This window comes from Eublepharis macularius, chromosome 7 (assembly GCF_028583425.1).
Source record: "Eublepharis macularius isolate TG4126 chromosome 7, MPM_Emac_v1.0, whole genome shotgun sequence".
Taxonomy (NCBI): Eukaryota; Metazoa; Chordata; class Lepidosauria; order Squamata; family Eublepharidae; genus Eublepharis; species Eublepharis macularius.
Window position 1 is genome coordinate 83,620,164 of NC_072796.1, and position 27,959 is coordinate 83,648,122.

The window sequence follows — 27,959 nt, forward strand, 5'->3', positions numbered from 1 at the left end:
ACTGTCTAGTGTAAATAATGCATACTGTTACCTAGATAGGTCTCCTTGTGAGTAGGGGAAATTAGCAAACAAGGAGAAAGATGTGAGAGGTGGTAACAAGCAAGATTCTCCAACAATGGATACCAGGACCCTTCTCTGAGGAAACTGACTAGACAGGTGTTTCCCAAAACAAAGTTGTTTTATTTAAAGAGGAATTCAAACACACACAGCAAAAAGTAATGTAAAACACAGGCATACAAGGGTCCTAGGAAAAGCAGTAAGAAAATGGGGAATAGTTGTAGGATTTGGGTGATAGTTACCAATCAGAGGAGTAGAGAGGTCCATGGAGGAAGAGAAGCTCGGACTGCCAGTGTTCTTTGCCCGAAGGCTCAGAGGGATTCTGAGGCCACAGTACTTGGATCCAAGTAAGTGTGCCCAGTTTGGCTGGGGCAAAGACCAGGTAACTATAGGGCGAAGTGGGCCCTGAGGCTAGAAGGTAACTTCAGCCCAAGAGACAGAGAGTACAGTCTCCCAGTCAGAAGCCAGCTGGGCACCTTGCTACTGCAGCATGAAGTGCATTAGTTAAGGCCTTAAGATTTTCCTCCGGCATAAGCAGGTATTAAATGGCAGAGAGCTAGGCAGACTGCTCACAGTACATGCTCTGTACTGGCTACCTATCTGTTTCTGGGCACAGTTCAAAGACCTTTAAGGTCTTAAATGGCTAAGGGTCAGGGTACTTGAAAGATCATCTGCTCTCGTACTATTCAGCCCACCAGTTAAAACTGCCACCTAAGCCCTGCTTGCTGTGTCACTAACTCTGTGGTGAAGTGGATGGTGATTAGAGACAGGGCATTTTCTGTGGCGGCATCTCACCTTTGGATTGCCCTCTCTGTTGAAGCTTGCTTGGCATCTACTTTATTTTTTTAGGTGCCAGGCTAAGAAATATCTTTTTTTACACAGGCTTTTAATAAGGGGTCTATTATTTATTGTAAATAAATAATTTATTATTTATTATTTATTATTACAATAAATTTATTGTAAATAAATAATAGGAACAGAATTCAGTAATGGGAAATTACTTTGTAAAGGTGAAGTCCTATGTATACTTGACAAATTCACATCTCAGACTATAGTACTGTAAATATTAATTATACTTGGAAATTACATTCACCCCACCTTTTCATAGCAATAAATAATGATTCCCAAAGTGGCCTGCAAGAATTAAAAGAAAATCTGCAAATGTAAATCAGGATATCATTTCAGCGAGATGTCAGTCTAGGTGTGATGTGATGGGTCCTTGACTGCTGCTTTTTCTCTCTTGCTGCACCGAAAACAACAAAGGAAGCACGCCAAGAAATATATTGCCCTATGTACAAATTTACAATAAAAATTACAACAGTGAATAACAGTTTGTTTAACAGCGACGTGACTACAAACAGAACCACTTACTTGTTGAATGCTTGAAGAAATTTGATGGAACTTTTCTTGCTCCTAATGGTTGTTGTACAAACTGTTATTCACTGTTGTAATTTTTATTGTAAATTTGTACATAGGGCAATATATTTCTTGGCGTGCTTCCTTTGTTGTTTTCGGTGCAGCTTTACTGAGGAAGCTTTTTCCCTCTTGGTTTTCGTTTTCTCTCTTGCTGACAGCAGCTGGGAGCAGGGAAGCTCTCAGCTGGATCCAGACTAAACACAAATGAAGGCTGGATGCTGCCTACTCCTTTGGGGTTTGCTGATGGTAGATAGTTCACAAGAGGAGGGGACCGCTCAGCTGGATCTGGATCCAGGAACAAGGGAAAGTATACTATAAAATATACACCGAATAACTCTTTGCAGATGTTGGTACTGAGAGTTCTTATGAGGGACTGTAACACCTAGAATTGGGAGCAGAATGAAAATTGAGTACAAAGTGAAAACTTCCCTTTAACTACATGGTACAGTGACAAAATCTAAAGTGGAGAACTCTGCCAATTCTTTCTTTACAGCATCTATACATTTCTTTTGTACTCTACTGTCCCATGGTCATTTCGATGGGCTTAAACTGGAGTAACTCTTCTTAGATTGTACTCTAAGAGTTCATAACTGGAATAAGTTCCCTAAGCTCATTTACTGGAACCAAAGTTTATGAAATTGAATCAGGGCAGCAAAAAGCTTGGTACTGAATAGCAGCTGGCAGAGAGTACTACTCAACTGACCTGATAAAGACAGAAGGCCAAGTTCCTGGTATTTGTACTAAGCCTTTGTGCTAATGGTTCCTCAGCAAGACTTCATTAACATTACTAATATTTGCTTAGGGTAGAAGTGAAGTTGACAGGTCTGTAGTTTGCCAGATTACCACCTTCCCCCAGATACCTATGAACAAAATAATTACATTAGTTACCTTCTAATCCACCAACAAGGGAGATTTTAACTAAATGTTGCATATTTTAGTAGCCAATCAACAATTCTCAAGTGTAAGCCAACTTGCCCCTGACTTCTTACTTTTTAGTTTGTCAGTTACCTCTAAGAAGTCAGGCTTTGTCACCTGTATTGACTTAGGTTTTCCAGTGTCTTTCTTCTATACAGGCTTTATTTTGCTTATTTATTTACTTCACTAATATCCCACCACTCTTCCCAGTGGGGATCCAGAGTGGCTTACATCACACTCTTCTTCTCCATTTTACCTTCACAACAACTCTGAATGGTAGATGAAGCTGAGAGTTTGTGACTATCCCAAGGCCACTCAGTGAGCTTCCATGGCAGAGCAGGGATTTGAAAATGGACATCCCAAATATGACACAAGAGTCACTACACTGGCTCTCTGGATTAGGTGTGATTATCCACCATTCTTTGCAATGAAGACTGAAAGTACTTAATTTCAATTCTATATAATGTCCCTACCTCCTTCATTAATCCATTCATGCCATTTAATTGTCCTGCTGCCTCCCTGATTGGCTTTTGGCTTTGGATGATTTAAATTCTTTTGACCATTATTTTTATGTTCTTAAACATTTGCTCTTTACATTCCACTTTGATTATTGTCAATATAAATGTATTTTTGCAAATTTCTAATCTCTGGTCTACCCTGGAGAAGGATTGCTGCTTCCTAAAGTACTTATGCCATGTTGTTCTTTTTATAAAATGAATGCAACAGGAGACAGTCCTGCTTACCTCAGACATGTTATGAGAACACCATGTTTATACATCAAAACCCATTTGCCTATGTACTTTCCCCTGGGGATAATGTTATTTTAGATGCGCTTCCAATTGTTATTGTAAATCACTTGTGGCAACAGCTGTGTCAAGAATTGTCCCCTTTGCCTGATTAATACTTGAAGCTTTGAGGATGGTAGATAATAATACTGAGACTTGAAGCTGGAAGACTTTCAGGTATCTCGCAAATTATGGGAGAACATAGGAACCAAATTAAAAGGGAATTGTACATGCCATTTCACATTATTTTTGCCATGAAATGCGGCAATCACATCAATGGGCTTTAAAAGAAATCAGAGTTGGAGATATTATTGCCGTTCTTGGAAGCAAAATCAAGTTTTATGGTTGTACAGCTCAGATCTATATACAGTTGTAGACAGTAATATGCAGAGACAAAATACAGAAAGAAACAGGGTATCTTGTTTGTTTATCTCACCTATGACATAATTGTTCAGTCTAATTTATGTGCATTTTGTAGCTATTCAAGAAGGGACTTTCCCCATCATTTCTGTATTGTTTATCTTCAAATAAAGAGATTTTTCCACAGGTGGTGCTTGGGGAAAGTGGGGGGGGGGCATTTTCTACATTGATAAATTCAGCATAGGTCTCCATAATGAACAATATCTAATGTGGGAGGTTTGGGTAAAAGTGTGTTATCTTAATTGTGTGTCATTTTAATGCCTGTTTTGTTATTGATCACATAAAATTAAAGCGCTGTTAGACCTTGCCAAGCTATTCTTGAAAGGAACTTCTTTCCTAAAGAAGTTTCTTCCTTTCTAAATAAATAAGGAGTAGAGGAATAATTGCCAGTTGCCCATCTGATCCCTAGGACTTCCTGTTAAGCCCAATGTGTAGTGCAAGGAACATGCCTGGGCTGCTGTTTTAGAGTCTTGATGATGTGATACGAAGTATAAATGTAACATCAAAGAGTGATTATGTTATGCTTCCAAAGTATGACTTCTACAAGTCCAAGTGAAATAATGGGTGCTTATTTTTCTCTTGAATGTGGCACATTTAATAGTCCTGGATGATTTTTTATCGGTGGTGTTCCAAAATTTTCCTTCCTTGTACTTGAGGCGCATGTATTGCATGGACATGTGACCAGTTTCTTATTTCAGTTTTTGAAGCCAGCTACAACTTGGTGATCAGATAGTGTTATATTTTTAATATTTATGCCTTTCCATAATATATGTGAAATCAGCAGATGGGAAGAATTTGACTCCATATGTATGCAGTTCACCTGATAGCATTATCTTTTTAGAAGCCTTCCATGGACAGTATTGCCATACTACATTGTGAGGCAGTAATTTCAGGCAAACTCCAATAGATGGCTAGTTTCTGCTCTTTTTGTCCTCTATTTCTCTTTAACATTATACATATTTTAGAACATAGTAAGAATGGGCAGTATTTTGTGTTTTTGCTTTGTGTGTGAAAATGTTTAAGACTGGCCAGATTTTGTCATAACAGAGATACAACTAAAGCAGAGTACTGAGAGAAGGGTCTATTGATGTCTGCTATTTAAGAACACCAGAATTTACTGCTGGGACATTTGTAAGCCATTTATGGACTAACGATGAAAGCAAAGAAACATGAATTAATTATTCCAAGCCCCACATTTTGCATACACAGAACATTTTCACTAGTGATATGTAGAGAATTCCTTTTCATTTTGTATGTATTCCCATTTGTTTTCCATTGTATTTAATAGGAAACACAATTCTTGTTATAACCTTTTTGTTTTCCATACTATTGGGATGAAATTTTCAAGGATTGTGACACTTACCAAAGCAAGCCTTGCTACCAAATTTCAGGTGAACAGGAACCTCCCCATTTTATAGTCAATTAAAATTCACAAGTCAAAAAATACAAGTCATTATTTGTGTGCACTGCAAATAGTCACAGTAGCAATTATATTCATGTGCATGCATACAAAAGAAGACTATACTACAGCTGGTATTGAAAAGAGTGGGTGGGGAGCCTTGAATACTATCTTTCTTCACACACCATTGCAAAGCACATTGTCTATCACACAACATAGTGGCTGGAAGTGACTAATAGTAAAGCCAACTGCAGAACAGAAACCTGTAAGTGCTGGGTCTCAATGAGAGAAATGTGCTTGTATGACTAGGGAAGTGATGCTTTTTTAACTAGCATAACTATTGAGCAAATATGGTGCATAGACCTACCAGGGTCAGCCCAAGGTTTATTTGGTATTCTAGGTGAACTGTGACTGGACCCCCTATTCAATATTGAAAAGTAAGAAGTCTAGAACTAACTGTTCTGGATGACTCCAGTGAGGCCTGATTCATATACAGGATACACTTAAGAAACCTTAGGTGTTGTACTACCAGAGGCAAGGGTTCTTCTGAGGATGGGGGGGGGGGCAGAGCAGCCAGACAGGTTCCAACAGAGGCTCCAGTGCAAGCAAACTGCATTGCAAACAGCCTGGCTTAGGTAGCTTCCTCCTGATGTTATACACTGGGCCTATGCTTACCAGTCAGCTTCCAGGATCAGCAACACCTGGCAATCTGTTATGTCAAGCTGGCCTGGGTCTACTATCTGCACCTGGCACTCTGGTAGGTCTTTTAATCCTTCTATAAAAGGTCACAAAGAGGTAATCCAGCACCTACTTAGGGCTCTTTAAGCCCTAAACCCAGAATTGGGCCACCAGACAACACGGTATCGCTAATCCTCCTTGGAGGTTCTTCTACAACTGCACTACAGGTGTATCAGATCTTTTTGTTCCTGGCAAGAGGTACACCTTAACAATATTTTTGGTTCATTATGGGTATAGTTCACAGGTGATACTTTTTTTTTGCTTCCATTTTATCCTTTTATTACAGCATAACTGTCTGCATCTTTAACATGGAATAACTCAAAAGAAAATTATACCATCCATGACTGCTACACAGTTAATTAAATGAGAGTCCATTAATATATCTTAACCAAAGATGATGGAAAACTGTTGGGAGTCACTAGATAAGGGAGGGGGGAAAGGATGGGGAAAATGCAATGGGGTGGAAAATGATAATGATTATCATGTTTATGTTTGTTAACCCATCCAATATATATATATATTTTAAAAAAATATATCTTAACCAAAGATAAGCAGTCACAAGCAAGGAGCCTCTTCTAAGAAGGTCTTCATCAATGCAGACTCCCATATGTATAGGTTTTTAAAATCGTCTTCCAATGATAGCTAGCTGTTCTACTTGATATTGGGTGCACGTTTTTGGCCAGCTAATTAGCATATAACTTCAAACACCATATGAATATACTTGAATATCTTCTTAAAATATATAAAAACTGTTAGTTCATTCTTGCTACTTTTTATGATTATGAAGTATATTTACAGATTTCTCATATATATGAATATCTGTTGGCTGTCAATCAATATACCCCACCCCTAACTATAGCTTCACTTCTGTGAAGTTGGACGTTTCTGCCACTCTTGGACACTTCTCACACAAGTGCTCCAACATATATTATCTCTTGATATAGGGCAGGCTATTTCTAATCTACAAAGGCCATGTTATTGTGTTACTCCTTGTTTCTCACACCTCTCCAAATCTAGTCTATTCTGAGTCTCTAGAGTCTCTATTTGGCATGTTTAGCTGAGAGACTAGGCCAGCTCCATTACTAGTCAACAGAAACATCCAATATTTTTTTGGTCACAACATCAACTCTGCCCCTATATTCCTGGTCATCTCCATGACATTACATTTTACTTACTGGGAAATCTAAAAATAAAAATAGCCCTTTATGTTCCATCATGGCAGTTATAGAAGAGTAAATAGATATGGAGATTCAAGAAATTAGTGAATGCCAAGCTTTCCTTCAAGCTGGTGGAGAAAGCTCCTCTCACCTTTTGATGGCCCTCAAAATCTGGTGGCATAGCAGATCACTTAGGTTTGCCTAGCGATTGGATTGGCCCTGAAGCTATCATCCTAGTCCATTTAGATTAAACCTTCCAGTTGCATTTACATTCACTACTGATTTACTCTCTCCCTTCCTTCCTCCCCTGCTCTTATGGGCTGGATTCAAATGGCTGACATATTCCTAGGTATATCTTATTTAGTAGAATAAATGTTTACCTTTTAAAAGTCCATTTGAATGAGCTAAAGAGTAGGCAAATATAACCTTGCACATTTTGGGCTGGATCCTACCATTTTGCTCTGTTAGCAGTCACATCTTTTTTTCAGAACAGGAGCCACCTGCTGATGTTGCCTCAACACAACAGTATCTTACGTCAGTGGAAGGGTTCTTGCACTGGAGAAACATACTAAGTGGACATTAAGTTTTGCACATGTACAGTAATATGTGCATGCCCCTCTGATTAGACTTGTTGCTGAAGTTGAACACTATCAGAAGTTGAACACTATCAGTTAATAACCAAGAAGGTGAAGGGCTGGCTGCTGTTACCTTTTGTGGGCTTGTTCTCATTCCTTTCCTGTCTCACCCATTTGAATAGTCCATCACTGTGCCAGACTGAAGGAAATAGCTCCCCAGCTTCTCTGTGTCATAGTAATTTTCAGTTGGTCATTTCATCTAGGCTTGAGCTCTGTGTGCTATTGGAGAATGAAGCCATCTTTGAAACAGAGTCAGTGGAAGATTCTCGTTCTCCTCCAACTATTCTTTCTTACCAGAAGGTAAAAAAAAACCTTTTATTTTTCTTTTGGTCTTATTTGGGAAGCAGCAGAATGTACCATTTTGATCTAAAAATCACATTGCAGTTTTGGAACTAAGCAGTAGGTAACACATTCAGTTGGATCCAACCAGCTTTTCCAGTGATGAAAAGTGGAAGATGGATACTCTTTGATCACTATGCTGGGTATCATAGGACACACATGGACAAAAGCTATGTGTGGTGAGGACTGTCACAAAGAGAGTAATTGATCAAGACTTAGTGGAAAAGCTAGTTGATCCAAACCACTGTATTTGGAGGGGGCAAATGTGCCTCTTTATGCTTGCACATAATTGGGTCCTGTAGCTTATATAGCTGATGAAACTGCTTAAGATGATAAAAATTGTTTTATCTAAAGTATCAGCTCTATTAGAATCAGAAAATGATGAACTTGAGCCTTCAGGGAGAGTTTGTGCCATCCCATCCAGAAATCTGCTGATACTGCTTCCGTTCCAATCATCATTATCAGTCTTATCTGAACTGTCAGTTTATTCACCCTCATCCAATACACAGTTATCTTCAGATACCTGTTTGGGACCTTAACTGTCTTTTATTGTATGGAGTCTCATGGAAAGAAACACCAGTTTGGGGGATCTACATTCAAAGAAGGACCATAACCATGGCAAATAGTCCCGGAAGGATATAATATTGATGGTTCAGAACACTGAGGAAAAGTCCAGGAGAAGCAACATTTTCATACTTGTCTAGAGTCTCAACTGGTGGTCCTTAGCTAAGTGACTCCAAAATAATGGTGCTATATAATATTGTCTATTCCAGATCAGAGCTGAAAAATTGCTTGATCAGCAATGGATGACCATGTTGTTGGGTTGCTATAGTACAGACCCTCGATATCAGCGACTCTTCATCAATCTGGTAAGAGTGAAGCCAATTCTGAAAGCAAACATTTCCTCCATGAACAATGTGTTTGTTATATTTTCTCTTCTGTTTATGATGGCTGTGTCAGCTACACTGATTTACATAAACACTGCCAATCCTGGGACGCTACACTTTCAACAAAAAGTAGCTGAGTACAAACAGCATTCCTGAGTTTTAATTCATATTGTATAAACATAACAGATGTTGATACAATGAGCCAAAAAGAAAATACAACAAAGGCAACCATTTCAAGAGGGCTTGCAATGAAAACAAGTTCCAGATTGGCAAAAGGATGCAATGTTAATGGAATAGAACATTTAAATGTCACTATTTGGCTCCTATGCATTGCAAAGACATAACATATAGCAATGCTCTTGATTTTTTTCTGTTTCCATACCTTCCACAACACTGCAATGAAAAACTAATTTTCCTGTGCATATTTTCTTTGATAGATTTTCACATTGTATTTTAACTGCCACAAGAGACAGTGAAAGCCAAATGCAGCTCTATTATATATGACTACAAGAATATACACCAGTGATTGACACTGTATTGTCTGCGAAAGACAACACTTGATTTAACACTAGTTAAAAGTTACCTTATGCCTGCAAGCACTAGCTCTTGACATGGCACACATAAGGTCAATCTTGAAAGCTAAATATGTAATACTAGCAACAGAGCCATTTTTTTTAAAGAAAATGAGCCCTAGAAAATCCAGGAACGCTGGGCTTCCCACTGCTGCAGTGACCTTCAGAGGGATGGGATAGCTTGCCTGGCCTTCCCCCCGTAGCAATGCCCTCTGGAGGGATGGGCTGGCTCACCTGGCCTTCCCCCTGTAGCAATGCCCTCTGGAGGGATGGGCTGGCTCACCTGGCCTTCCCCCTGTAGCAATGCCCTCTGGAGGGATGGGCTGGTTCACCTGGCCTTCCCCCCATAGTGATGCCCTCTGGAGGGATGGGCTGGCTCACCTGGCCTTCCCCCCATAGTGATGCCCTCTGGAGGGATGGGCTGGCTCACCTGGCCTTCCCCCCATAGTGACGCCCTCTGGAGGGATGTGCTGGCTCGCCTGGCCATCCCCTTGCGGCAGTGCCTTCTGGAGGGATGGGTCGGCTTGCCTGGCCGTCCTGCTGTGGCAGGGCCCTCCAGAGGGATGACTCAGCTAGCCTGGCTGTTGCACTATGGCAATGCTGTCTGGAGACTACATTGGCCACAACACACTTTTTATCCTGGTGCTCCTGTGCAGGCATACCAGGGAAAAAAAGTGCATCATTGCCAATACGGCTTGCCTTTTATATAGAAAGATAGGGCAGAGGCAGGTTGTTGGATGCATTGGAGCCAAATGGTTAAGTTATTGTGCAAAATGGTACATTGATTTGTGCTGAGAAAACCATCAGAAACCAATACAGATACATGTACTGTAATATACTTTCAGTGGAATAATCTATTGGAGCAGTCCAGTATGTACTATACCAAGTAGCAGACAGTCCCATCAAGAGTGCATTATAGGAGTCTAGTATGAGCACTATGGAAACTTGAATTATTGTTACAAAGCATGGCATACTTCTTGACTTGAGGCATTAAGCTGCTGGATTTCTTAGGATTTATGGCCCTCTGCTGAACCACCCAGTATGACAATCCAAAAATATTGATAAACAATGGCTTTAAACTGAGGGACACTTCATATGTGTTACTTCCCAGACACAGAGATCATCTCTGTGTACCTTAGTCTCTTAACTAGCACACTTATAGTAAAATAAACTTATGCTGCACTTTGCAAGTAATGTTGTATGTAGTTTTTCTTTGAGGGGAACCAAGGGGATAACCTCGGTTCTTTATATTTTGTCTACATGGAGATAATTTCCATGTATGAAAAACAACATGTGTGAAGGTGGTCTTGGCTTTGTGGACTCTAGAAACTCTAAGGACTGAGACAGTTCTTTAGCTGGGAAACCTTGAGTTTTAGGCACTATGGTGGGTTTTTTTCATCCTCTGCCTAGAAGTACCTTTCTTGTTCCTCTTGCTCTTCTTCGTCCTCCAAACCTCTATTGCAGAATGTTACAGGGTGTCATAAATGGCTAAATAACAAAAACATGGCTATAAAACCTCTTAGTAAATATAATTTATTATTTCCAAATTTAACATTGAGTAAACTCAATGTTTATATTGTTCTACCTTGTATGAACTGACTATTTTCCAGTGAATATAAACTGCTCTACTAGTAGAAAATGAAAGCCATTATTATGTATTTTTCTCATTTAAGTACAACTGAGATAAAAAAATATACTGTGCCACTCTAGACTAGATTTGAGAATCCATATATAGTAGCATTATGATCTTTGTCTATTAACATATCTTTATTTTGCAGGAACCGTACGTAAACAAATCAGCAGTGTCAGTTCAAGCTCATTTCTCACTACAACGAACATATATCATCTTTCGGTCGCTGGGCCTTCGTCACCTGACAGTTGTTAATTTTCATAACCAAGTTGTTGGGATAATTACCAGGAAAGATCTGATGTCTTTCCAGCTGGAAGAGAAACTGGGGTTCCAGCAGACATCGCAGCAGCCTCACTCTGACGAGGAGTCTTTAAACTAGGAGCAAATCTGAATGTGGAATGCTGAGCTTTTTAAGCCTTGTAGTCATTTGTATTTTTTTTAAAAAGGAACCCTATGTTGTTCTTAATGAGAGAGAAAAATAGATGTGCCACTTTTTTGAGCAGTAGGGTTCTGAAAATGTAACTGATGCATTTCAAATAATGAAAGGTTATAGAAAAGAATAGATTATCAATATGTTTGGTTCATACTTCATACAGGTCTTTCTCTCCCAGTCTCAGACCAAACTACTTCTTCCCTTGGGGGTTGGTTCCCTTAATATCACGTTCAGTCTTAAAAACTGGCATAGGTTAGGGGAGGGTGTTCATTCAACTGGTGCCATGGTTCTGTGAAAGGAGGCTTTATCTCATCCCTTCATGTGGTTTTTCCAAATAAAATCAGCTCCCCTGCCTGAAGTCGGCTGCTTTAGCTATAGTATGAGAAAAAGACAGGCAAAGGGAGGGTGTGTTGGTTATCAGGAATACAGCAGTACAATACCTCTTTGTGGCATACCTGTAACATATAGGTGAAAACATGCTGTTTTTTCATCTTGTGAGCATGCCATGGGAAGGTGGGATTAGCCCCAGTTCCATACTACCTGTATGGAACTCTCATTATGTGGTGCATGCAGCGTACCTCATAATTCTGTAGCAGGTGAAGCAGTACTGAGGCATACCTAACTGTTTTGCAGGTGACACAAGCCTATATGTATTTTAATATACCCAAAGTACAAGAAAATAAATTTAGAAATTGGAAACAGGAAAGTGTAATCAGTGGCTAAATTCTGATTCACACAACCAATTTTTGGATTTCTTTTCCCAGTCAAAAGGGGGTGTATATTTCTTTGTTCTGATGGCACCAGCTGGGCAATTCTTTTTTAAGACATTTTCCACATCGTTTATTTCGATGCTGTTGGGATTGGGAAGTGGCTTCCTTTCCTGCTTCTTTGCCATAGCATCGTGGTGCATATATGCACCGTCTGGGTTTCCCCAGCTTTTCTCTAGCTTTTCCTGCACTGCTGTGAAATTTTGGGAGAGATCTCAGCAATGCCAGGATGGCTGCTGTGTGGGTAAGTAAGCTTGGATTTTCCAGGTCCTGCCCACATGGCAGCCATTTCTCTTTTCCTCATAACTGTCTTTTCTCACCTGCCACTGCAGTGCTTTAAAAAAAAACAGCAATTTAATATCATCATAAAAATTATTATGTTATGTGTATCAGGTTGTCTTTTCCATATTTCTTTTTTTGAAGTAAGCCCTTAGCCCTTTTTATTGTGAATTGGCATATCTCTGCAATGACAGCATAGAGACTTGGTTTTTTTTACAAAGGAAGCTGGAAAGTCAGAGGGCCTGAGGCACAGATTGTTATGAAATTTCTGATTTTAAAAAACCTGCAAAAGCCCCTGCGGTGTGGTAAGGTGGAGATGGCTGTTGTGGGGGGACTAGGGCAGCCAGGGAACCAACAGGAAAACCTAAAGCATCATGGCTGCTCTGCTTCATTGGCAGCCACAGCAGCAACAAGAAAATGACACACCTGCCTCATGTGGAAAACACCTTAGTTCCTGCCTATTAAAAGCATTTCCCTTTGAGTTAAATAGATTCAGCTTGTAGCGTTGTTGTGTAATATTTATGACAGGAATCCTTTCCATTCTTGTCCTGGTAAAAGAAACCTTAAAAGGTCTGTTTGATCACATCCCAGAATATAAATGAATGCATTCATTTTGAAGTTGCTTTATGCATAGTAGTCCTGGCATATGTGAATCATTTTATGAATCATTTTATTAGTTTTTATGCAAGCAAAGTAATGAAGAAAAAAAATTCACCATGCCCTGGATGAACAAATGATTTTCCAGACAAAGACTGCAGGAGTATGAAGTTGAGCTGTGATATCATAGTAGACACAGGATCACTTGGAGGTAAAAATTCAAAAGTAAATCTTTTTATTTAGGCTAGCCAAAAGAACTTAACATATTGTGCAAGCTTTCAAATTCACCAGAACTCTTCATCAGGCTAATTTTTTTTTTAAAAGGGAGGGTGTGGAGAAGAACTCACATTTCAGGGCATAGTGTTATGCTTCCCCTGTGCACCTGTGTGGGTTGCTTAGCTTACTTCTGTGGGCATCAGATTGCACACTTGCATTCTAGGAAGGAGAAGCAAAAATGGAAGCCATCCAGTTGAAAAACATAACAACCAGTAGTTGATCCAATGTCTTTTAGACACCCAACAGAATGCAAAATAGCAAAGAGTCCAGCATAAGCTTAAGAGAGCCACAGATCTCTTCGTCAGATACATCTGATGAAGAGAGCTGTGGCTCTTGAAAGCTTATGCTACAATAAAGTTGGTTAGTCTTAAAGGTGCTACTGGACTCTTTGCTATTTTGCTACTGCAGACTAACATGGCTAACTCCTCTGGATCTATGACAACAGAATGCAAAAATTCTTAAAAGGAGGAGAACAAAGGGAAAAAATGTAGCAGTGCTGGAGAATAACTTTAGCGTGTTAAGTAGAGTCTATATAAGCCGAACTGTAGTAGTATTATGTAGTGATGTTTCCCAGATCTTACTTCCTCTGGAGCTTCCAGGCAGATCATGAAGTTTATGAGGAAAGAAGAGTTTGCTGCAAGAAGGTGAGCTGGAATGGAACTCTAATATAAAATCTCCAGCTTTTATGAATATAGTTGTAATATAATTGGAAAAGAGTGATTTGCTTTTCTTCACATGCATTTTTAAATGGAGGTAAACAGCCACTGATTCTCAAATTAATTTGGGGGAAAGAAGTACTTGAAGACACACATCACTGAAGGGAGAAAACAACTCGAGGCTTTGGAGAAGTGCCAAAATAGGCCTTGTCCAGACAGTTCAGATAACTAAGCTCAGACCCACTTTTCATTCTTCAGGGGCTGGTTTATTTTTACAGTTTGGCATTTCTCAGACTCGCTGATTCATTAACCAGCTTTGCTGAGCACTGTGGCCACCCTTCTACTAATGCTCCTTTCATGAGGTTGCCAAGTCATTTTTTGACGAAAGTTTGTCAGAGACACCCCATGTCTGTGAGGACCCCTCAGCTGGCTGGGGCTGTCTATGATCTGCAGGCTGTCAGGCTGTAGAGTTAACGCATCAGTGCTTGTGGGCAGTCAAGTCTGCAACTCTTTGTATTCCCTTCAGTGAATTACACATACACTAAACGTGTGTGTGTTGAAGTAAGCCATAACAAGTTACTTTAAACAACACCAAACAACCACTGTTGCCGGTAACGACTGAACATTAATGACAATGGATATTAATAAAGGAAAAAGATTATTTTAAATTACGATGTAGAATGGTGTGAAGTGCCCTCAGAACTTGGCTGATGACAAGCCACTGCCACATCTCATTCCTGCAAAGTGAATTTAATCTGGCAGGTTAGTTCTTGACAAAGGCTACACTTAACCTGCTTCATCCCAAAGTTTGTTGGCTTTGGCAAATCAACTCTGACCCAATATGTCACAATGAAAACAAACCAAAATGCCCACTCAGAAAAACTAGCAGGATTTTCTACTTGGTTTCTCGTTTCAGTGGAGTTCTTTCTAATTCATTATAAGACCCTGTTGTGTCCCTGCTGGGTCTTTTATTTACCATTTGTACAGACTTTTCATTCGATACAGACCCAACTGCTGATAAGAACCACTAGATGTCACTCTTTCCAACACATTTACCATCTTGGCAGTCCTTCCCTAATGAATGAATGAGTCACTCACACAGCCCGTCCGTATTCGAACAAACTGTAGCACAACAGTACTGCAGAAATGACCTCAGTAGATGATTATTGTTTTTGGATAAGTTTTGGTGGTTTTTTATGCCAAGCTAAAAGATGATACAAGTAGAACGAATGTCCCAGGGTATGATTCTCAAAGCATCCACTTGCTTAACTCTTGAAATGCTATTTTTGAAAAAGAACATTATTGAAAGAAGCTGGTTGATTAAGTTTATTGGAGGAGAGGTTTATGAAGAAGCAACCTGTTATTCTATTCTTCAAGAAAAAAGATCTTTTGAATGAACTGAAATTGCAAACCATCTGCTGAGCATTAACTGAACAATGATTCAGACTCTTCTGCATCAGATCCGTGGCTACCAAGTACAATATTCTAAAGCAAGTTCTTGATTGAACTTTCCTGGACACAATAGGGAATCATTATTCAACCTTTTGTTACCTGAACGTCTTGATATTCTCTAATCAATGTTGATTCACAAGTTAATCAAATCTGTTAACAGTTTTGTTTTATCTTAATTTTTATCTAGATGTTGCTAAATAATTGTAGTGGAAATGTAAGCAGATGTGTTTTAATCATGTCTGTGTGCTGTCCTCTTTGTGGAGCTGTGACTGTTCTATCTCATATGACTAATAACAAGAATACAGTATCAATCAATCAAAGGTGTTGCAGGAATAATAAAAAGGAATATGCAGATTGCAAGTGATTCATGTTTGGCTTGTTAGTATAGCTACATATGCAAAGAAAATTATGCACAGAAATTGATTTTCAAGATGCTTGCTGTGATATTCTGCAATTGCAGATTAGTTTGGTACATAGCAGTCCCACAAGGACTTATGGGGAGGCATCTCATTTTCCCTTCTCCCACTATTTTTCCTTTTCCTTCCCTGAAAGCCCCTATAGCCTCTCCTCCTTTCCTACTTTCTTCTCTCCTTCCCACCAACCAGCCAATCTACCTTTATCTGCCCCCCCTCTCCAGCTTTTTTTACTTCCCTCTCCCTGGCAGCCTCTTCCCAGGAAAGCTCTGGGTGCTTCTAGCTATCTGGCTGGTCTGGAAACAGCCAGTGGGCAGGTCCAGTTACACGATGGGGAACTTTGCAAGAAATTGCAGTGGGCAGCTCACTTTCCCCTGTATCCCCACACAGTAGCCCCTTTTCTTCCTACTGGCAGCCCACATAGCCTGACTTTTCCCTGCATCCTTCCCATCTTCCCACCTGCCAACCAACCTAGCTTTTATTTGTCCCCCCCACTATAGTTATCGTTTATTTACTTCATTTATGCCCCTCCTTTTTCATGATGAGAACTCAAAAACATCTTACATATTCTGAAACAAAGGCTGAAAGCACTGTTGTGGTTGCCTAGCAATGATTACTAGGACATTTGTTTCTTAAAGCTACAGCTACTGCTTCTATTATTTTGGGGTTGTTTAACCCTTCAATGTATTTTTCTTTTTACATTTTTCTGCAAACCTGGGGATTTAGTCAGGTCTACAGAAAGATCTGTCTTGTCTGTCCATGGCCCCACTCTCTGGATTTTATTATCCACAGATTTGGCCATGTTGAGAATTTGGTATATTGATGGTCCCTACAAACATGTTAGGGCATAAGGAATTTAATTGAACACCAGGTTTCCTCCTAATGACTGGGAATGACTGGGACTGTTTTCCCCTAATGACTAGGACCAGAGATGGTGTGTGGAATTGTAATGGGGTTTCTGGAAAAAATATGTCTCTTGTTGTCAAGTACCCAGTCCAGGAAGTAACAGATAATGAAGAGTGGTTTATTTGGATGAGTGGGACAGCCCTCAGCAACCCAGCCCCTTTCCACCTGCCTCCTTACTGTTCTCACCATACAGTTCAGGGGGTACGGTTGCCAACTCTGGGTTGGGAAACTCCTGGAGAATTGGAGGTGGAGCTTGGAGAGGGGTTTGGGGGAAAATCTTCAGGATAGTTTAATGCCATAGAGTCCACCTTTCAAAGCACACATTTTCTCTAGGAGAATTAATCTCTGTTATCTGGAGATCAGTTGTAATTCCTGGAGGTCTCCAGGCCTTACCTAGAGGTAGTACAAAACCAAAGTAGGGGAAACCCCCTTAGAGCCCAATATAACACTACCAGGTGTTACTCTTTCAGTAATATAAAGTACAAATACTTAATGATATATTTCATAAATCACAGCTTTACAATAATGCATTCTAAATTACAATTACATAGAAATCAATAGAATAGTCCAAGGTATCAGTCCCGGATATTTTTCCATATATAGACATACAATTAATTAGGTCCCAAGTATATAACAAGTTTCCCAAACCGAATTGCAACAGGCAACAAGAGACGTTCCACCAGTGGAAAAGTAGACCTTGCAAGCTTCTTTGAAAATTCTGTATGGCAAGGGTGGGCTGTGCACACGTGATAGAATGATGATAGGCAATAGGCAACGAGCCCACTAGCAACTGAATTTGCTCGTTTCGTCAACTCTTCATCTTGGCCAAATTATCTGTTGCATAAATACATACATAAATAATATCTGTTGGGAACAGATATCTGTTGCATAAATACATACATAAATAATATCTGTTCTCAACAGATATTATTTATGTATGTATTTATGCAACAGATAATTTGGCCAAGATGAAGAGTTGACGAAACGAGCAAATGTTTGTTTCCTGGAGGAAACCAGGGCCCGTTTCACACTGGGTCTTTAAAGCGTTTTCAGTACTTGTTTTGCCTTCCATGTTTGCAGGGGTTTCACACTTGCAAGGTAGTCATGTGATACAGCACCAGATTTGTCCACTGCATCTCCCTGCGGACATACCGTGACTTTAATTTGGAATGAGCTGCTGAGTCGTGGCTGCCCCGATTAATGTCAATGTGAACGCTTTTGCTTCTCTTCCTCCTCACCTTTTTCTCGTTAGTTGATTGGTTGGTGCAGATCTAACCACACTCACCCTCCTCTGCATCCCAACCACTTTTCAGCAATGTTTTTTGTATTTCCAAAGGACAGTAACATTTCAGCATTATGTGGCAGTGCTTAATTTCATAGATTTGTTAATAGTAAGTAATAGTGTTAATAAACAAATCTTGTGCTTTATTTATTGATGGTCCATGCTTTGCATTCGTCCATGCTTTGCATTCATCCAACAAATCTCTGGTAAAGTGTAAGGGTGAATATAAGCACTCTCTATACTATACGTGTTGTCCTGTATCTGTCCGGTTAATAATTCCGTAACATTACTTAAAATCGAGGTCTGAAAATATAAAAATAAATCAGGAACACCTAATCCTCCCCTTTTTGCTTGTTGGTGTAGGACATGAAATTTAACTCTGGGGGTCTTATCCCACAAAAAATTATTTAAAATCTTTTGCCATTTCTGAATAACCTTGCATGGCAAAGCAACAGGAAGTATCCTGAACAGAAATAAATAATTATGTAATATAAAACTTTTCAGTATCATAATTTTATCTGCCCAGCTAAAATTTAACTTACTCCACTGTTCTATTTGAGCAGAGATTGATTCATGATATCTGTAAAATTACGTTTCATTAAATCTGCTAGGTCAATTGGTATATTTATGCCTAAATGGTGCCAAAATTGCATAACCCATTTATATGGCTACAAAGAACAGATTCTAGCAGCAGTATAAGCTGTTAAATAAGCAGGATACAATTCAGATTTATTTAAATTTACCCTTAGACTGGAAATAATCCCAAACTGGTGTAAAATGGATTGTAATTCAACTAATGACTGTTCTGGGAATGGTAGGTACAATATCATATTATCAGCATAGAGTCCCATTCCTCTAATTATTGGATTTTGCTGGATGGCCACAGCTACAGGTTTGATTGCAAGGGCAAACAAAAAAGGAGACAACAGGCAACCTTGTCTGGTTCCTCTTGAAAGTAAAAAAGGTTGTGAGGATAAACCATTTATTTTAAGACTGGCTGCTGGATGATCATATAAAGCAGCAATAGCATTACAGAACTTCTGTCCAAAACCAAGATGGTCCAAGTTAAATTTGTCTTGGATTGGAAGAATTTCGGCGATTAAAATGAACATTTTACCAAAAATCAATTTTTTGTTTCAAATGTTACCAATTAGCATAAAAGATAAGACATTGAAGGACTGGCAAAGACAAATTAATCAATTCATCTAGAACAGTAAAAAACCAAGAGTAAGATTCAAGGAATTACAAGATGAAACATCCAATGGAGGGTTGGTAGTCCCAAATATCATATTATATTATGAAGCAGCTGGTCTAGTTTGGATTACAGACTGGATAAGAAATCCCAAAGATAGACTAATATGACTAGAAGCAGCGGACCTGACAGATGGACTACACAACCTCCTTTGGGTGGCAAAAAGATCAAGAAAAAACAAGAAAGTCATGTTATAAGAGACAGCCTCATTCAAATTTGGATTCGGTTAGAAGAAGAATAAGCCCGTTTATATCGCCACTATTTTCACCAATTGATGCCTTTTGTGATAAGAATCAGAGAAAATATAATGATTTTATAACCTACCAAGACATGACAAACCCTTGAGGAAAGATAAATTCATGGCAAGAAATTCAAGATGAAAAGAAATACAATGGCTGATATATTTTCAGGCAGTTTCCAGAATGCAAGAAGCCCTGAACTCAGAGGACAGTTAAGGAATCTTACTGATTTTGAGAAAATAATCATGCAGAAAAAAGAACACATCTTGGGTCTAATATATAAACTTTTACTCCAATATGATACTGAAACAGAACAAATTAAAGTGTGCATGATAAAGTGGATACAAAATTTCAGAGAAGAGATAACATTTCAACAGTGGGAGAATTTTTAGACAAAGGGCATAAAATTTACAGCAAGTCAAACATTAAGGGAGAACTGGTACAAGATGTTCTTCAGATGGTACATTACACCAAAAGACATTGAGAAAATGGACAAGAAATATGTTGGGTTATGTTGTAAATGTAAAGAAGCAGACTGTTCCTTTTATCACACGTGGTGGACTTGCCACAAAAGCAAAAGTTTCTGGAAAGAAATACATGCTGAGATGCAAAAGATTTTAAAATTTGAGTTCGCTATGAATCCACAAACGATGCTGTTGGGAATACTACCAGAAAATGTAGACAGAAAATTACACGAACTATTTAGATATTTACTGATAGCGGCAAGGGTGGTATTTGCAACCAGATGGAAGGAAGAAGAATGCCCAACTAGGGAAATCTGGAAATATAAGATGGCAGAATATGCAGTGATGGCAAAACTTACAAGCTATTTAAACTGAAGACCAATGAGAGAATTCGAAGAGAAATGGGGGAATTATTTTACTCACAAAGGATAAAATGCATAAAATGTTTTAGTTTTAGAAATCTGAATAAGACAGTATACTGATATATTGTTATAGATTGAATATAAGGTTAGGATCTGATCAGATGGAAAATGGTTAAATATTAATGATGAGGTAGAATGCAAGATATGGAAACTTTGGCATAATAGTTAAGATAAATAGAAATGATCTGTATAGAAGCATTAGACCATATTAAGATATAGTAGTAAGAATGTACATGGAGACCGCTTGTTTTGACCTTTAGTTGATCTAAAATTGAACACTGTGTAGAAAAAAGAACATATTTAGTTAGTAAGGTACACAGAAGCTGGAATAGTAGAGGTAATCCTCATTTTAATATTGATGAACTCTGATTAAGGTTGAATCCACACTCACCAATGTTCCGCTTTTTAAACGGAAAACATCCGTGTGTTTCTCATCCGCAACTTTCTCCTCCCCGTTCACATTCAGTCCAGAAATGCGTTTATCTTGTGCCATCCACCGTTCACATTACCTCCGGAAGAGCCGTTTAAGTGGGTGGATCCGTTATTCCCCGCCCCCCTTTTTTTTTCCTGTCCAGATTTCCGTTATTTCGATTCAGCCATATAAAGAATTCCATCTAAACTATTAGCCAAAGCATTCCACCGGGCGGATCAGTTCCCGCCCTTATTTAAAAAAAATTTTTAAAGGGGAAGTTTTCCGTAATTTCGATTTAACCATAAAGGGGAAGATAATTGAAGCGATATACCACGTGCTCGCTCTCATTACGATTGGCTCGCGTTTTCTGGCGGGGTTTTTAAAATGCCTATAAAAATGGGTGCTTGTGCGACTATTCATTTTGTGGGTGTTTGTGGCTGGTTGGTTTTGGAGTTGTTGGTGGCAGTGGGTGTTTCGAGAGTCATGGATCCTATCATTTCTCTGATGGCTAATGTGATTTGGATCATGATGCAGTGCACTGCACAGATGATGCTCGCCTACAGGCGATACTATATTCAGAGGCGTCGTGTCGCTGCCAGAATCCTGTTTTCTACTGCCGATAATACCTATTCCTTGGCACGTTTCAGAAGGTGGAGGCGCAAGCGCATGCATCGTTGGTTTCTGCTGGCAGAGATAGAAGAGCCGAGGGAGCACTGGGTGTACCCACGCAGCACAGACTGGTGGGAAAACATTGTTCTTGTGTACTGGGACGACCGTAGATGGATGCGTCGGTTTAGGATGTCCAAAACAACTTTTCTAGAACTTGTTGAGGCTCTACGACCGAGGCTTCAGCGACAAACAACGTGCCTTCGTAGGCCAATATCAGTCGAGCGAAGAGTCGCAGTGGCAATTTGGTGGCTAGCAAGTGGGACCAGCTACCAGGTGGCTAGTGATCTCTTCGGTATTGGGAAATCCACCGTTGCATCGGCAGTAGTGGAGTTCTGCCTCGCGGTAGAGATGGAGCTCCTTTCAAAGACCGTAACCTTCGGAGGTGCTATCGGCGAGGTATGTTTAACAAAGATGAAGCATAAAATCGTTATAACACTGCATTGTTCTGTCAAACACAATAATGCTTTGCTAGAGAATCTGTTCATGCAGGTTGCCATGCTTATGGGAGAAGCCTCTTTCAATGCATTCGTCATTGGTTCTGTGTGTCATGTCAGTGTGGACTTTTATTTGCTTTTTGCCCTGCGAGTAAAAGTTTAGGATACATGTGAATGAACCCTCAGCTGTCTGTTGCAATGTTTGGTGCAGAATAATTTGAGTCCAGGGGGTTCACAATTTTTTTTTCTGGTAGTTAAAAAAATGCGGGGGGGGGGGGCGTTCTGCGCATATGTTGCCAAGGGATGTTATGCACAAGGTCGACATCTACTTCAAGAAAAAAATGTGCTATCCCTTTAATAGAGGTGCAATGGGATGCAATTTGCCCACGTGAAATGAAAATTTTCGGTTGCTCATTTTCCACACAATGTGCCTCCATTAAATGCATTTAACTATTTTTCCTGGACCTAACAAAAAAAAAGGAAGCATCAGGAACAGAAACAGATTTACCTGCTGCTTAAGATATTTTCACCCTATTTCTCAACAGCATTAGGCAGCTCACAGGCCTTCCATTGAAATACAATACAATCAATAACACAAAGCATTAAATGGTGCTTACAGTAACAAAACCTTCTGTTGTGAGTTGAATTGACATCATTTCAAGTGTTTTCCAAAGGGATGACCAGTTGGTGCATGTGGAGGTTGTGTAAATGACAATTGTGCTGATAAATTGAAAACCTGTTATCTAATAATCTCCCCTTTTTTCTCCTCAACAGATAATGGATGGCTTTTCAAGGCTTGGCTTTCCACATTGTGTGGGTGCCATCGACGGCACACACATCCCGATCTGTGCTCCAGGTGGTCGTCCTGACCAGTATGGCAACAGAAAGAATTTTTCTTCGATTTTACTGCAGGGCACAGTGGATCACAAGGGCAGATTTGTGGATGCGGAGGTGGGCTGGAGTGGGAAAAACCACGATGCCTTCGTGTTTGCCCACTCCGCATTCTGCGCAGCAATGGACTCAGGAACACTGGTACCAGGGAACCCATGCATTGTGGTGGATGGGGTACGCATTCCGCCAGTGGTAATTGCGGACGGTGCCTACCCAATGCGGAAGTGGCTAATGAAGCCTTATGGTCGTTCAGCCACAACCACAGTCCACCGTCGCTTTGATAGCAGGTTATCACGGGCAAGGAACGTGGTCGAATGTAGTTTCGGCCGGCTGAAGGCCAGATGGAGGTCCCTGGGTCACAGACTGCAGGTCAGGGAACAAAACGTGGTGACCATTGTGACAGCGTGTGTGGTGCTGCACAATCTTTGTGAAACCAAAGGGCACCCAATAATTGGAAGAGGATCTAGTCCGGCGCCCATTCTATTATCTCAGCTCGAGGAGCCACAGAGCACCACCGCCCGCCACCATTTGGAAGAGGGAAAGATGGTGCGTGATGCACTTGCAAAATTCATGCATGGCACCAATGTATTGCACTAGATCTGAAGGACCCTGCATTGGAAAAGGATTACTGTCATGTGGTGGTTGGGCATTGATTGTCTAGATAACATACCTCCAATTGCTGTTAGTGTGCATTATTTTGTTTTACACTACCGTGATGTTAATAAAAAAAAATTTTTCCCACAAGATAAAATACCGCTTCTCCAGTCTTTAAAGGAACCCATCATCAAGCATGTTTTATCGAATGGGTGCCTTATGTAAGACACAGTGTTCCTTTTTTTTACAAAGATTCAGAGCATGGTGTGCTGGTGTGGTGAGGAAACTGGACTTCGCTGATTCAGGAAAAAAAAAAAACATCGACACCTCATAGAGATGAACCTGAGGGAATTGTTTTCTTTTATTTTCAGTTTCAGTTTCTAATTTGTACTACACCACCCCAGCACAACAATGATTCCTTTGACTTTTCATACCTTGACACTTTGCTAAAGGGTCGTCATTTCGAGAAGGGCAGCAGTCAATATCAAGTGGGAAATAGTCTGACATTTCCACAACCATTGTCAAAGGCTTTCACGGCCGGAGAACGATGGTTGTTGTGGGTTTTCCGGGCTGTATTGCCGTGGTCTTGGCATTGTACAATGCCAAGACCACGGCAATACAGCCCGGAAAACCCACAACAACCATTTCCACAACCATTGCAAAGCTCTGATGGTTTTTTTAAGCATGAATTTCGTGGTAGGGGTCCATGTCCAAAAGCAGCCATGCAAGTCACGGACTACAGGCACCGCTGCCCAAGGGTCTGGAGGTCTGTGATGGGAATTTATTATGAGCCCGTCTATCACCGCTCATCACCCAAAGCCTACATTTATGAAAAACCATAAGAAAAAATTGGTGCGTCTGAGTCCAGACAAAGGACTTGTGTTTTGGGTCCTCCCGTGGGCTGCATCTTTTGTTTGAAGATGCAGCCAGTAATCTTGGGAGTACAGTTGCTCTGCATCACCCGTTATTCCACACAGTCCTAAGCTAAGGGGGTGGATAGCATGGGGAGGACATGTGATTGGCACAGTTATCAACTCTGAGATCTCAAATAATGGTGAGCAGAATTGTTTGTTAGTGTGCATGTTCATCAACTCACGATTGCTGTTGATTTGTGGATGTATTCCCTTATTTTTAATATTTTTTCAATGATTTCCTGGGAACAACAGACATCCGATTGAAAAAAAAAGTCATAGAAATTATTAAATTGTGATTGGGAAAAATAAGAATTACGCGTTCGGGCATGATTTGAAACACCAATTGAAATTTGACTCAAATCAAAATTTTCACATTTGTAATGTCATTGCAACATTGAGATGACACGTGCAAATCAAATAAATTCATTGTTAACGAGAACAGGTTTATTCCAAAAGAGATCGTTTACAAGGTCTCTGGCATAGCATTTTTTCAGCAGATGTGCGAAAATTATGACAGCTTAAAAAAATATGAATTCTGCTTATACATGTGATGTTGCAAACATCATTCAAAAGTGGTTGTCACAAAAAACAATTGTAATGTGGTAATTGAAACTGGTGATTTAACATGAAAAGACTAGACGGAGAATCACAGTATGGTCAAGGAACTAACGTGGAATAACAAGCGATTTATGTAGAACTGGTTCTCTGCACAATTGGATCAAGCATTTTGATAAACCCAGATTTACGGTTTGTAATCACAGTGTCAGCCTGTCCCTTGCTTTTCCAACACATGAGCGCCGGGCAGAAGCAGACTTGGAAACAACTGGTGTGTTGGATGGAGCACTCTGGACATCATTAGTGTGAACAGCATTCTGTTGTCGCTGCTGGGCAAGCATTTCTCCAAGTGCTCTTAGTGTTTTAACTGCATCACTCATAACCTCAAAATTCTGTTTCCATGCTTGGGAGAAATTTTCCCTTTCCTTCCTCGTCTCCTCCAAAAATTCTTTTTGAATGTTCTTTTCCTCTGCCTTCCAACCACACATAAGTTCACGGTCAACGTGCCATTGAGCAAGGTGCGCTTCATGTTCCTCCCTGGAGCGGCTCATCATCTGATCCGCAACACCATAAAGTGCTGCGTTCCTGCGCTTCCTGTTCTTTATGTTGCTTAGCCTTGTCCCGGGAGAAAGCTCTGCAAGGCAAGTGTTGCTTCTTCCTGCATGCCAAGAGGAAAGAAAAGGTGATCCACTCAATTTAAAAACTGGTTGGTCCATGCAACGCATGAATGCTTTGGGGGGGGAAAGGTTAGAACCACAAATTCTACTGCCAGTCGCTTGACAGCTTGTTGTGCACCTCTTGTTATTTACAACATTTATGCTGCAATGGTGATTACTTGGCACTAGAATGGTGTGTCCACGCTTGCAAAATCTATTTTCATGCCACTCTCAACGGGGCATAAAGTGTAACATGAGTTTGCAAAATTGATTGGAAATCAAAATTAGAGGCATTCTGCAATTTGGTCATAAATTTTGAGGCATTGGAAACATGACTTTCACTCCATCTGTGTGCATTTTGAAAAAAAAATTTTAAAAAATTTCCCTGAAAGGACACCACGGGGCTTTGAAGTAATGGAATCAGAACGCATGCCCTGATCCGGAACAAACATCCATTCCTTCTGTCCTGGAAAAAAAAGTCGGATATTCCCATAAATCAAGGCGCCAATTTTAAGAAAGAGGGGGGGCAACTCCCTCTTCAATCAGAGGGAGAGGAAATTGATGCCAGTCTATTTCCTATTTATTCTACAAGTTGTTTCGAAAATCAAAGATATTCAAATCACGTACCTGCACCGCCTCTGTTGCGAAGGTGCAATGGGAGATCGGAGTCACTGTCAGCATCCTCCTCCATGTTGGCACGTGCGTCGTCGTTTTCTGGGGGGGGGGGAAGGTTCATGTGAGTTGTCGTGCAAAACAAATCCTACTTGTGCAACATGAATTTGCATATGTAAAAGCTTGCATAGGGTGCTGCACATTGGAAAGCCTTCATCCTAAGATCCAGTCGAAATACACAAAATATTTTTTTTACATTGCCATGTTAACTAAGGCTTGATTGTTGCAAGCGCAAATACTTGCGCGTCAAGTAGGCTTGGAATTAATGACAATCTATGCTCACCCTTGTCCTCAAGGCCATCAATAGTACGGTCAAGGTCTTCCACCGTAGTGTCTGTAGATGATGACGAGTTGTTCTCTGTAAAGAAAAAAAAACAAATTAGGGCTGTTTAAAAGGCTTCCTTTGAGAGAAGGAAAGAGAGCTCATTATGTAGATATGAAAATTTAAAGTTCATAAATTGACTCACGCTCTCCCATGGGCGCAGGTGAGGAGCTCCTCACTTGGGCGAGATCTATGGTGACATACTCATGAGTAAAGAGCTCCTCAGATCCTTCCATCACCATTGCTGTACCGTCATTCTGTGGGCGGCAGAAATCAATGCTTATGCTTCTCGCAATCCGTTTTGGTCTCACACTTGCGTCCCCTCTGAGAATACTGTCCAGCTCTCGGAAATATGGGCATGTCATGGGAGCATTTCCGGAGGTTGCATTATGTGCAATCACACGCTTGTACTCCAGTCTCATGGACTTCGTTTTATTGCGGCACTCAACAGCTGTCCTACGATGCCCTCGGGAGACCATCTGTCTTGCAATCTTTTCAAAGTTATCCAAGTTTCTGTGGGAACTTCGAAGGGCTTCTTGGATTTTCTCCTCCCCCCAGAAAGATAGCAGGTCTAGCACCTCGCGTTCCCTCCATGTTGCAGAGCGAGGAACACAGTGAACGACGCCTGCCATCTCTCAACAGTGAAATGAGTTGAAAATTTCCTCTACCGACCTTTGAAAAGAATTGTCTCTGCCTTTTTCCACGCTTCGTGGGTAAACACAACTGGAAGCAAGTCCTGAAAGTCCTCTGCGTTCTGCGTCCGGACCAAATTCAAATGGCAGCGCGCAAATAAATCCCGCCGGAGGTTTGGAGTGGTAAGTGGCATGCGCACAACTTGCAAACCGTTCTCAAGTAATTTTTTTAAATATCAAAATTTCGTTATAGCAAAAAAATATTGAACCATAACATCGATGTTTTAATGTTCTCCAGGCGATTGATTGACACGGGGCACAGGTGGAAGGACAATGATGGGTCTGATTTTCAGGTGTACAAGAAAGTGAAGTTATGCGTCCAAGAGGCGAATCGGAGTGTTAATGCCCCATCCCGGGTTAACCAACATCAAATTGATTCAAGCTTTCACCCAGCCCCTTTCTCCGTCACTATGTGACACAATTTAGGCATGTTAAATAGAGTCGAGCCATTAAAAGCGTGGTCAATATGTTTACGTTTAGGAATTGAACGTTTTATCAAGAACGAGGAAAAAATACCGGGAGGAAAATTAGTTTCCCGCCACTAACAAAACCTTAACAGCCATTGGACACAAAGTTTGAATTTGTCCAATCACAGACGATTTTGCTGTTCAATTTCCTGGGCAGTTAACAGAGCGTGCTCATCCCTTGCCGATCACATTTTCGGTATCCCGGTTTTTTGATAGGATGGCCTCCAAAGCCAAAGGAGTTTTCTGGCGAGATGAAGAGGTGGAGACCCTGCTGGACCTGGTCGCACGCTCCG

At 40.3% G+C, this 27,959-nt stretch overlaps 2 protein-coding genes across 2 annotated transcripts in view; one reads left to right on the forward strand and one right to left on the reverse strand.

Moving 5' to 3' along the window:
* Positions 1-11,329, forward strand: part of LOC129333050 (chloride channel protein C-like) — a 105,142-nt gene extending 93,813 nt beyond the window's left edge. The window contains exons 13-15 of the mRNA XM_054984365.1: positions 7,726-7,822; positions 8,635-8,730; positions 11,099-11,329. Of these exons, the coding sequence (XP_054840340.1) occupies positions 7,726-7,822; positions 8,635-8,730; positions 11,099-11,329 (424 nt within the window). The remainder of the gene's footprint in view (positions 1-7,725; positions 7,823-8,634; positions 8,731-11,098) is intronic.
* Positions 11,330-24,829: 13,500 nt separating this feature from the next.
* Positions 24,830-27,139, reverse strand: LOC129333947 (uncharacterized). The gene is made up of 4 exons (XM_054985879.1): positions 26,653-27,139; positions 26,469-26,543; positions 26,141-26,227; positions 24,830-25,515 (listed from the first exon to the last, which is right to left on the reverse strand). Exons 1-4 carry the CDS (start codon positions 27,137-27,139, stop codon positions 25,058-25,060), a joined length of 1,107 nt encoding a protein of 368 aa, XP_054841854.1. The 3' UTR covers positions 24,830-25,057.
* Positions 27,140-27,959: the final 820 nt, after the last annotated feature.